Source organism: Coloeus monedula (assembly GCF_965178545.1).
Source record: "Coloeus monedula genome assembly, chromosome: 1".
In the NCBI taxonomy this organism is placed as follows: Eukaryota; Metazoa; Chordata; class Aves; order Passeriformes; family Corvidae; genus Coloeus; species Coloeus monedula.
This window is the reverse complement of record NC_138781.1, coordinates 2,343,506-2,355,530: the sequence shown is the minus strand read 5'-3', so window position 1 is coordinate 2,355,530 and position 12,025 is coordinate 2,343,506. Positions and strand designations below refer to the sequence as shown.

At 43.5% G+C, this 12,025-nt stretch overlaps 1 protein-coding gene across 29 annotated transcripts in view; it reads right to left on the bottom strand.

Moving 5' to 3' along the window:
• The window catches only part of OBSCN (obscurin, cytoskeletal calmodulin and titin-interacting RhoGEF), a 171,166-nt gene that overhangs the window by 110,367 nt on the left and 48,774 nt on the right, over nt 1–12,025 (bottom strand). For 28 of the 29 annotated variants that reach the window (XM_082278968.1, XM_082278994.1, XM_082278970.1 and 25 more), the window contains 9 exons: nt 11,181–11,447; nt 10,354–10,623; nt 9,289–9,555; nt 7,684–7,950; nt 6,345–6,611; nt 5,214–5,483; nt 4,503–4,769; nt 3,495–3,761; nt 1,642–1,914 (listed from right to left, as the gene is read on the bottom strand). In XM_082278968.1, the coding sequence (XP_082135094.1) occupies nt 1,642–1,914; nt 3,495–3,761; nt 4,503–4,769; nt 5,214–5,483; nt 6,345–6,611; nt 7,684–7,950; nt 9,289–9,555; nt 10,354–10,623; nt 11,181–11,447 (2,415 nt within the window). The remainder of the gene's footprint in view (nt 1–1,641; nt 1,915–3,494; nt 3,762–4,502; nt 4,770–5,213; nt 5,484–6,344; nt 6,612–7,683; nt 7,951–9,288; nt 9,556–10,353; nt 10,624–11,180; nt 11,448–12,025) is intronic. The other variant, XM_082278990.1, reaches the window with a different exon arrangement.

Here is a 12,025-nt window from a genome sequence, read left to right as displayed (position 1 = left end):
CCTGGAGACAGTTCCAGGAGGTGATCCATCCTCTCTGTGGATTACTTCTTAGCCTGGGGTGTTCTCCTACTGTTCTCTTTTTGGGGTTTGGAATGCGATGGTCTTTAATGTACCTTTTAACCCAAACCATTCTAGGATTTCATTGTTCTCAGAGGCACTTAACTTTCTCAGAGCTAGAGCCAGGTCAGATGAAGGAGTCTCCTGTTTCACATTCTGTCACCTCTCTGGCTCCTGTTCTGGATGACTTGATGAGAACATCTCAGTGCACAACACGAGGTCCCATTTCAGTGTAGTTTCATGTTTTTATTGTTTCAATTAATTACTCTGAGCTTGGTGGTAGGACACAAACCATCACTCCAGAAGTTCTTACCCTTGACAGTAATAACTGCACTATGTTTGGCTGCTCCATCCTCACACTCACATCTATCACTGTCTCTTTGTTGTGCCCTGTGAATGACAAGTTTGGCCTCAAACCCTGACTGGCTGATGTTGTATTTGGAAGAATTCCTAAGGCTCTTCCCATCTTTGCACCACTTCCCAGGGCTGTCTGATCTGGAGATGTCACAGTGGAGGGTCACATCTTCTCCCTCAGTATCTTCAGTGTCAACCAGCTCCTTTCTGAAGGTGCAGAGCCTCTCCAGACTCATATAAAAAACATCTGAGGTGGTTCAGAAGAGGTGTGGGTTCTCAGATCACAAGTAATCTGTGAGATTTGCACCCAGGATTGCTTGTATCAAAGATATAGATCAGGGTTAGTAACAAATAATTTGGTGTTCATGACTATGAAGTCCTCAGGAAGGTACCAGTGATGTTGCAAAATGTTGTTTAAATACCTAATGATACCTGGCAGAAACTGAGAAGAAAAGATTCCTGCTGAAGAACATAAATAATTAGCCTTTTGAAAATAAAACATTTCATTTCCCCTCCGGAAAAAGAAATTCTTTTTCATTTCTGTAGTTTATCAAAATTTGGGCAAATTTACAAATTTTGTAAAAAGACAAGTTCTTTGAAATAAATGTGGTTACGGAATAAAATGAGATTATGATCTGACAGGGTGGACACTGTGTGTTCTACATCTCTGGGCAACAAGAAATATTTATATTTCCAGTAAGGAAACATCTCTCTAATCCCACATTCTTGGGCTGTCTGGCATTCGTTTTATTCCTTTGCTACCAAACACTGCAGTTTTAACTCAGTTTAACTTCTCCAGAGACAACAATCCATTGTCAACAATGAATAGCAGGGAACACACACAGCGTTGCCCTTCAGGCAATGAAAACTGAATTTAAAACTTACTGGTTGCACTCTTTTTTTTTCATTGAATTAATTGATTTCTCCTCACGAATCATCACCTTATCAGCTTGAGAAAAACTGAACAAGGCATCCACTGTACCATCACTGTATTATAACATTCCCATCTAAATCCAATAAACACTCCAAGAGCTGTCTAGGATTACTAAGTGTTCGTTCTCCAGCTGTCATTTCATTGTATAAATAATGCTGCTCTTGCACATATACAGATAAACAATGATGGTGCCAAATTTTTAGCATTTTTGTGGGGTTTTTTTTCCATCTACCCACATTAACCCCACTTATTTCTACTCATCATTTCCTCTCCTGCAGTTGTGATGATTGATTTACCTTTAACAACCAAACTGGCAGATGTTTTCTTATCACCAGCTTCAAATGTAATGACCCCCGAGTCCTTCAGTGAGAGCTTTTTCAGCGTTAGCAGGTGATATCCACCAGGCTGGGACTGGATCTCATTAAGTTCATTGGTATGGAGTGGGGTTTTATCCAAAAACCACTGCACTCTGCTATAGTCTACGGGAGAGATTCTGCACTTGAACATGGCAGAGTCTCCTTCTAACACAGTGACATCCTCCAGGTCTTCCGTTATTAGCACTTTCTGGCCTGAAAGGAACATAAATACATCAATTACTGCAATCTTCCGTTTCTGGCGTGAAAATCGACACGGAAAACTACCAAGATTTCCCCCGTGAGCATTTCAAGAAAAAAATATGTTCGTGATAGAGAAGATTGAAAACAGAACTCCCCTGATATTGACCACAAAACCCACTCACAGGAAGATAATATAAAGAGGACACACGCCAAAATACAGTGAAGACAACTTTAAAGCACCAGAAAACATAAAGCAGAACAAGTAGCCAGTACAATGCAAATCCAGGGTTATAAATTTTCTCCTAATGAAGCTCCCTGGAAAGGTTGGAAGGATGAGTCTCTGACAGCATTATTGGGACATAAACATCACAAAGACATGATCCCTCCCCCTTGACAACCTCTGTGATTTTCTAGAGTAAATATAACTTGCTTTCTATGGGATAGGACCACTGAGCCCACACCTTCTCTGAGTTCAGTCCAAACATAAACCCAGTGGGAAGTGGGGAAAATGTCTGACTGTGGCTTTGGTAAAAAACCTCAAAACATCTGCCCTGAAAACCTGCCTGTACAGATAAATATAAATACATAAATATAAACACACATACAAAGATAAACCTCACTATAAAGACATATAAAATAAGGTTATCACTGGATACAAAAATATCTCTGATGGTCCTCCTACTTATAAAACCAGAATAGGGTTGTTTTACTTTGATGTTCGTGACAGAGAAGTGTTTTTTCCACTCCGAAAAGCTGGTGTTGAAAACGTCAGAGTGAATTCAGACAGCACAAAGCCTGAGGTTATGATGGGGATTAAACACATTTCTTTGCTTCTCAAAGAAGCTCTTCTGCTCTAACAGATGATAGAGGAGGAGTCTGACTTTATCCCTTCGTCTTCAATAACTAACTACAATAATTAGCAAATGGACGCTGTTGCTGCACCTCCGTCTGACTATTCTTGAATCATTTTTTCAGAGGGCAGGGTTAGATTAGATATTATAATTAAATTGTTTACTCTGAGGGTGGGCAGGCCCTGCCACAGAGTACCCAGAGAAGCTGTGGCTGCCCCTGGATCCCTGGAAGTGGCCAAGGCCAGGTTGGATGGGGCTTGGAGCAGCCTGGGCTAGTGGGAGGTGTCCCTGCCCATGGTAGGGGGTAGCACTGGATGAGCTTTAAGATCCCTACCAACCCAACCCACTCCATGACCACTCTTTATCCACCACCTTTTAGAAACCACTGCTGCGAAGAGGCATCAAGGACATGGAGAAAAGCCTGGAGGCAGAGTAATTTCCCCTCATCCAACAGCAGGCACTGTGAATCACTTCCATTTTATGTTCACACAGGAACACCAATCTCTCCTCACATGGGCCTTTGGGGGGTTAAATCACACCCAGAGTACTCCAGGTGTAATTTCTTCAATCTGCTCTGCATGTCCAGCTCCACATTCCTATATTTTTGGCCACGTGTTCCTGCCATCATGAGAGGCAGGAGCAGAAATCAGTGGCTCTGCTGTCTTGCTGAGATATAGATCTGCCTGTGCATGTTTCCCATGGCAGAAACGGGATTCACAATCACATTCCTCTCATTCATACCTTGCACAGTTAGCTTGGCTCTGGACTGGGCATCCCCAATGTCACAACTGTAAGTGTCACTGTCACTTTTCTCCAAGTTCTTTATGGTCAGCTGGAGGACTTGTCCTTTCTGTGTCATCTCGTACTTCCTGCCAGCCTTGAGCTCAGCGATGCCTTTCCTCCAGACCACAGAGGATGCAGCTCTCTCACTCTGGCACACAAAAACTGCAGTTCCGCTTTCATCGACTTTCAGGTCTGAGAGTTCCTTGACAAAATAATTAGGCTTTTCTGGAAGGAAAAAAAAGAAATAAAAAAAAATAATGACAGAGACAGACTTGTCACCCAAACTAATCCTGAACTTCCAGAGTGGTTTTGGATCCCCTCCACTCCCACTTGTAGAATTTTTAAGTAAATAATCATAGAATCAATTAGCTTGAAAGAGATCTTTAAGATCACCAAGTCCAACCATTACTTTGACTATTTGACTAAACCATGTCCCCAAGCATCACATCTACACATCTTTTAAACCCTCCAAGGATGGTGACTCCACCACCTCCCTGGGCGCCCTGTTCCAATGCCTGACCACCCTTTCCATGAAGAAATTTCTCATAACACCCAATCTAAATCCTGAGGCCATTTCCTCTCATCCTGTCAGATGGAACACATCTAAGAAGATCATCAGCTACCCCTCCCATCACAGGACATATCAAGTGAAATATCTCCAGGAAACTTCAATGCCATGGTCCAGGTACTGGTGAGGTCTCCACTTGCAGACAGTTTTCATCACTCATATTCAAAACAGAATAATTCAAATTATCAGTTTTAATTGGCTTGTTACAGAGCCCATAAGATTGTGCAGTATCCACAAGGTGTTTTTTCATATCTTACTTTTTTAAGCTTTTAATCAATGTTTTTTGAAAACTAAAAACGATCCTGCCCAGGGAGATGGAGGAGAAGAACACCTCCCATGGTTGCAGATATCGACCTCAAACTCTGAACCTGCCAGCTCCTCTGCACCCTTCAGCTGACCTTGCACTGTGATCCTGGCTGTTGTTTTGGAGGTCTCTGTCTCACAGGTGTATTCCCCACTGTCCTTGACTGTGGAGTCGCGGATGGTGAGAATGGCCCGTGTTCCCTCTTGCTGCAGGTCATACTTCTGGCTTTTCCGGATTGCTTTGCCATCCTTGTACCACCTGATGTTCACATCAGCTTTGGACAATTCACAGCTCAGGCTGATGTCCTGCCCTGCTGGTGATGTTTTATCCTCCAGCTGTTTTGTGACCTCAGCAGGTTTTTCTGCAGAGATATAAAAAAAAAAGAAAAAAAAAAAAAAAAGACCTTTGAATGAAAATCATCTCTATATGGTTGGGGTTTCTGCAATTCAAATCATAGAATTCCGGAATGGTTTGGGTTGGAAAAGACCTTAAGGATCATCTCATTCCAACCCCTTGCCATGGGCAGGGACACCTCCCACTATCCCAGGCTGCTCCAAGCCCCAGTGTCCAACCTGGCCTTGGACACTTCCAGGGATCCAGGGGCAGCCACAGCTTCTCTGGGCACCCTGTGCCAGTGCCCCACCACTCTCACAGGGAAGAAATTCTGCTGTATATCTAACCTAAATTACTCCTCCTTCAGTTTGAACCCAAATATCCACAAAGTGTTTGTGTCCATAGTTTGCTGGCAAACTTCATGAAAATCCCCCCAGGAAATCAACCCCCAGAACCTTTCTGATCCTGTTACCTTTCACAACCAGAGAAGCCTTGGAGGTGAGACCACGGGCAGTGAAGATGACTTCCCCAGTGTCATCAGGAATCACATTTTTGATGCTCAGTGTGTATTTCCGACCCGCATTGGAGGCCTTAAATCTCCCCCCGCTTTCCACTTTTCTCCCGTTCAGCGTCCAGTTGAAGTCATCAATGCTTTCATGGGACAAAATGCACTCAAAAGTGCAATCTTCTCCCTCCTGGATTTCAGTGTTCTTGAGCCTTTTGGTGATGCCTATGTTCAGTTCTGGAGAACAAAAATTACAGCAATACAAGTTAAAAAATGCTTTTATGATAGACATGAGTAGAGTAATGGCATTCTTAACTCGCAAGAGGGGTTTGTCTGCTGCGTTGGCAGGACACCACTGCGTTCCTTGCAGATGTCTGTGACATGGGAAGGATTTCTCAGGCTCAGAGTCACCATAAAGTTGTAGAAAAAGGGATATGTGAACCTCCTGGCTGTGCTTGGGAAGGACTGCATGGGGAAGAGCTCAGTACGGAAGAGTCAAGATTCAATGAGGCAGAGGGGAGAAAAACTGTTGGAAAAGAAGCCTCTGGGACAGTGTGAGGTTCTTCTCCATGCTGATAGGAGAAATGGGATGTTTGAATTTTTTAACTTGTTACTCCTGGTGTTTGAACCAGGCAAATTCAAAATTTTTCTCGTTAACATTATGAGTTTGGAAGCCATGAACAATTCTTTGTCCTTCAGGCTGACACAAGGATTAGAGGACAGGCTGAACTGCTGGGTTCCTCAGTAGATATTGTCCTGCTTTTGTGTTCCTGCAATGGACTCTGAGTCAATAGCTCAAAATACAAAACAGGCTGCTTGGGGTTTTTTTGTTGTTAGTTGGGATTTTTTTGAGAAATTATTTGTTTTTCTTGGAGGATTTCTGAACCTTAGGAATGTTCAAGGAAGTAAAAATTGTCACTACATTCCTGACACCTGATTTTCACTGAAACCCTCGATATACTTACACCAAAATTGACAGGGATTGTTCAGACATCACCATATTATGTGAGATTTATGCAGGAACAGGTGTGAGCCCAAGGGACCAAGCCCAGCCATATTCCCAGCACCCCTTGACAGGCCACTGTCTACAACACTTACCCTGAACGCTGACCTTTGATTTGGCAACATCGGTGCCGATGTCACAGGTGTATAACCCCGCATCTGTCTTTTCAAGGTCGTGGATAAGGAGGCACAGGGTCTTCCCAGACTGTATCTCCTCATACTTTTTGCTAGAAGTGATCTTCACACCATCCTTTTTCCAAACAGGTTTGACCTTCTCTTTGGAGACTTCACATTCCAGTTTGATCACTCCTCGCTCCTCACCGAAAACGTCATCCAAGGATTTCATGAAGACAGCAGGTTTCTCTGAAGGTTAAGGTGCAAAACAGAGAACAACCAGGATGTTTGAGACACTTTCAGTCACTATCAAATATTTAGAGACATTGATAAACCCTTGGCAATGTTGCTGATACCAGTGTAGAACCTAAACCAGTGTCACCCTCCAGCACTGCCAAGTCCTTCATCCTGCTCTCAGTCCTTCATCCTGCTGTCAATCCCTTCATCCTAAGATTGTGTTGACACAAGGGGCTGCCCTGACCCAGGTGCCACACCTCACACTGGCCTTGTTGAACCTCAAGAGGCTCACATAGTCTCACTTCTTGAGCGTGTTTGTGTGTCTCTGGGTGGCACCTCAACCTCCAGGCGTGTCACATGCACCACTCAGCTGGGTGTCACCTACACACTCGCTGAGGGTGCCCAAGATCATGTTAAACCACAGAAACTCAGTTGTGAGACTGAACTTTAAGATGTATGAACGACAGCAGGAAACTGTCTTCTCATGGCTGATTGAGTCCAGCTCCAGAACTGAGGTATTAAAAGGCATAGAATCACAGAATATGTTGAGTTGGAAGGGACCCACCAGGATCATTGAGTCCAACTCCTGTCCCTACACAGGACACCCCAACAATCCCATCCTGTCCCGGAGAGTGTTGTCCAAATGCTCCTGGAGCTCTGGCAGCCTTGGGACCATTATCATCCCCTGGGGAGCCTGGTCAGTGCCCCACCACCCTCTGCGTGAAAAACTTTTTCCTGATATCCAACCTAAACCTCCCATGACTCAGGTCCAGCCATTTCCTCAAGTCCTGTCACTGTCCACCAGAGTGAAGAGATCAGTACCTGCCCTTCCACTTCCCCTCACATGAAGATGTTGAAGCCCACAGTGAGGTCTCCCCTCAGTCTCTTGTTCTCCCAACTGACCGGACCAAGTGACCTCAGCTGCTCCTCTCAAGGCTTCCCCTCCAGACCCTTCATCATCCTCATGGCCCATATTTAATACCTCAATGCTTTTTTATCTATTTAACAGGATTGCCCATGGATTTGGTAAATAATGGCTCATTTGCATTTCTCATTTTCATTCAGGAACGTGGTCTGGACCCACCTATCACCTTCAGCCGCACGCTCTCTGACACCTTGTCTGACTTCATTGTCACCGTGCCAGCATCCTCAGGCTTCACCTGCTTCATGGTCAGTGTGTAGCACTTGCCAACGTTCTTGATGTCGTTGAAGTTGTTGGTGTAGAGGAGGGTGCCATTGAGGAACCACTCCACGTCCTCGTCGTCGTGGGACAGCTCGCAGGAGAATACAGCGGAACTGTCTTCCTCAATCTCCACGTCCTGCAGGTGCTTGAGGACCTCTACATTGCGGGCTGAGGGAAACCAAGGGGCACTGTCACCACCATCATCATAAATCAGTTGTTAACACAAACGATTTCATGGAGTTTTATAGATTATTTGTTCTGGTCTCCTGCACACCTTTGGTCACCACATTCATTTACTTGGTTCTGCATTTGCTCCAACAGGGGAAAAAAAATCTATTAAAAAGACTAATTAAAAATGGTCTAGAACCCTCAGTTCTCTTTCAATATATAAATCAGTTTGGGGGTTTTGTTTGTTTGTTTTTTATTTGAAAATAAGTCATTCTTTCGACAATGGTTTTGGCCACGAAGGCAAAGTACAAAGAGATTAAGCAACTTGCTCAGGTTCAGGGAGCAACAGGATTTTGATTATTTTCTTTCCCAGTCCTTGGGCAGAGGTTTCTCTTTGCAGCTTCTCCGCTCATGGAATGTTGTTTCTCAAGGATGAGATAACTCAGAAGAGGTTTTGGGAGTATTACTTGATTTTTTTTTTTATATATATATTTGTTTGGATAGAATGGAGTCACAGAATCATTTAGGTTGGAAAAGACCTCTAAGATCGAGTCCAACCATTCCCCCAGCACTGCCAAGGTCACCATGAAACCACATCCCCAAGTGCCACATCCACACAACTTTTAAACCCCTCCAGGGATGGTGACATCACCACTGCCCTGAGTAGCTCATTTCAGTGTTTGACAACACATTCAATGAAGAACCTCTGCAAGGCCAAACTGCTACCAAGAGCTGCTCCTTGGACTTTTGGAAATGATTCTGTGGCTCAGCTCCAAGTCTTGCTGGAAGTGACACAGTGAACACCTTTTCTTACCGTGTCACCTGAGGGGAAGAACTGGCCAAAAACAGTTCCATGCCCAGACGAGGTAGAACATCACTATGAATAACAATCGTACTCAGATATAAAATAGCAGCTATAAAATGTATATATGGCAGATATACAAATGTACAGCAGATAGACAAGCTGACACAGCCATCAGGAGGTGAAAACCACAGCCAAGATCACCAGAATCAGAGGTCTGTAGCAGTTTAACATAAAGGATATCTTTAGTTAGAAGCACCAGAGGTCTAATTCCTCCTATGAAATGGACAATAATGTGTCTTGACAAGTGTTAATTCCCACCTCACCCAGATAGTTCCCTCCCACACGTGTTACATCACCAACTTCACAGCAAGAGATGGATTTCAGCACCGTGGAATCTGCAGTTTGTTTGTGACACTGCATTTATATAAAATTAGAAGATAACTGTGGGAATCTACCTCTCCTCAGGAGGAGGAACCCAGAGTGAAACAGGGAATAATACAGAGCAGCACCCTGCTGCCACAAACCTCTCGTACCTTCAACGCTCAGCGTGGCTTCGGTCTCGGCAATCCCAGCCTTGCACTTGTATACGCCAGCGTCCTCAGGCTTCACCTTCATGATCTTGAGCTCTGCTGAGTGCTGCTCCCGCTTGATTTTGTACTTCTCCGAGGGCTCAATGAGCACTTGGCCCTTGAACCACTTCACATGCTTTGGGGAAGGCCTGAAGTCACAGGACAGAATGACCGAGTGTCGCTCCAGGACGGTCTTGTCCTCCAGTTTCCTGGTGATCTGGATGTGGTAATCTGCAAAGCAGGGGTGGGAAAGAAGAATGGATCCATCTAAAGAAGAGGAAGGTCTTAATTTGTATTTCTTACCCATTAATTTCATACATGACTTTCACAACTGTTTTGTGAACTGCTCAGGTCCTGCTACAAGTGTCTCTAACAGAGCTCATGTGCTTTGAAGCTACAACAGCACAGTGATCTATAGGGAAAGCTGATTTCTGTAAGATAATACTGTATATTAACCACCAAATTCACAGCCCACTTCTGGCTCAGGGCTCGCTGAATTGCTCTCTGAGGTTTTCATTCAAGTAAGAGCAAATTAAAGACAAAACAAGGACTTCAGGATGTGATTGGAGAGATTTACCATGGTGACAGCAGAAGACAAAAAGCCTTGAGGCTTTGTCCTAGATCAAGTCAATGACAAAATGAATTAAGTAAATGAGCTATCAAAATTGTCTCATTCAGAAATGGGACAAAATAAACTCTCCTGGCAAATTTCATCTGTTTTGTCCTCCTTGGTAAAGTCAAGAGAATAAAAATAAACCAAAAACCAGTTTTAGCTTGATAGATTTGAATACCAGGGACACCAAAGTCATTTAATCACATCCCTTCCTAGGACATTTCCGGCTCAGCTGGTACATCCAGCATTGCTCCCAACAACTTGTAGCTGGGAACTAAAGAAATCTTCCAGGTACACACACATTTCCAAGAACCCAGTGGATCTTAGAGAGCATCTATAACAAATTACTTTCCAGGTACTGTGAGAGGGAAGATCTTTGTTCTGATTCACATAAAATATAAGAAATATCACATTACCTCTGACAAGCAGGTTCGCTGTGGATTTGGATTTGCCAATGGAGAACTGGATGGTGCCTGTCATATCAACACTTGTTTTTATTATTGTCAGCCTGTGGATGGTGCCTTCCTGCTGCATGATGATGTTTCTGCCAGCCTGCAAGGCTGCTCCCTTCAGAAACCACTTGGCAGGTTTCACAGATGGAATGGATGTCTCACATTCAAATTTGGCTTCTTCAGGCTCAGTCACATCCTCATCACACAACTCTTTTACAATATTAATGGCTTGCTCTGGATGGAACAAGAGAGCAGGGATTTAGGAGTCGTGAAAGCTTTTCCATTATCAGCCTGAACACTCATGTCATCTTTTCTGCACTTATGAACTCAAAAGGCCTTAAAACATCTTTTTTTTCTGTATAAAAGAAAACAGATATTGCTGGTCACAAGCCAGAAAGTGAATCTGTATCTCTTGATTCGTAGTCCTAATTCTAAAGCCACCTTCCTATTCTGATATCAAATATAGGGCACTATAAAATGGAGAAAAAAGTTCATTGGAATGCAGATGTTGATAATAGGAGCTGCAACATTTATCTGAAAAACAGACTTTCTCCAATACATTTGACAAACATCTGTGGAATGGGAATTTCCTCATTTTCCTTAGTAGAATATGCTACACATTCATTTTTCAGGATGTTCCTGTGTGTAAAAGGATTCAACACCAATGGACTTCAGGATAAACCACATCAAACAAAAATCCTTTTTAAGCAGTATTATGTTTCCAAAGTAAATGACAAGTGAATCCCATCCTCCTCCCAGGGCAATCCAGGGGTGAAAAAGGGGGGCTCTACCTTCAACGAAGAAATTAGCACTGGTTTTGTCATCGAAGGCATCGCACGTGTAGGTGTCCTCATCTTCGTAGTCGGCATCGTTGATGATGAGTTTCCGATAGACGTCCTCGCTCACGATTTCGTATTTGTCACCAGGGTGAATTTCCATGTCCTTTTTGAACCACCGGACCTTGGCGTTGGCTCGGGACACCTGACACTCCAGGACCCCCCGGTGCTTCCAAAGGGCGATCTTATCCCGCAAAGGCTTCACGATTTTTACGGGCAGCTCTATGAGAGCAAAAAAAAAAAAAAGAAAAAATGGAGTAATCAGTACAGTCTCCATAAAAACTCATTGGCAATATTTCTTTTATGTTCAGTAATTTGGATGATGACAGGAATCCCCGCTATGCTGAGCATTCAATTAACAAGTTTAATTAGCAAGAGCTAATTAAAGGGAAACTCTTCCTCCTTATTTTACCACTGGAGTGGCTGAACTGCAGCAATAACCAGTGATTTCCTCAACACCTGACAGCAGCGCTATGGCAAAGCCAGGGACTGATCTCCAGTTTCCTGAGCTCCTCAGCAGTGTGTTAATTCCAATTTCTTCTTTCTCTCTCCCTCTATCACATTGTTTTAGTTAAACACACACGAAAAAAATGCTGTTTTCTGTTATAGCATACACCAAAAAGTGAAAATGCAGGAGAAAGTCAACCTACAGCTTTGTCCCTCAAATTTCACACTAACTTTAAATGTCTAAAGGTGCAAATACAACCTCCTGAGAAAAATAACTGTAATTAAGCCACAATAAACTCCCAGCTGATATTTACCAGGCAGAACAGTAGGCAGGAGTTTTTCTTTCCCTGTAC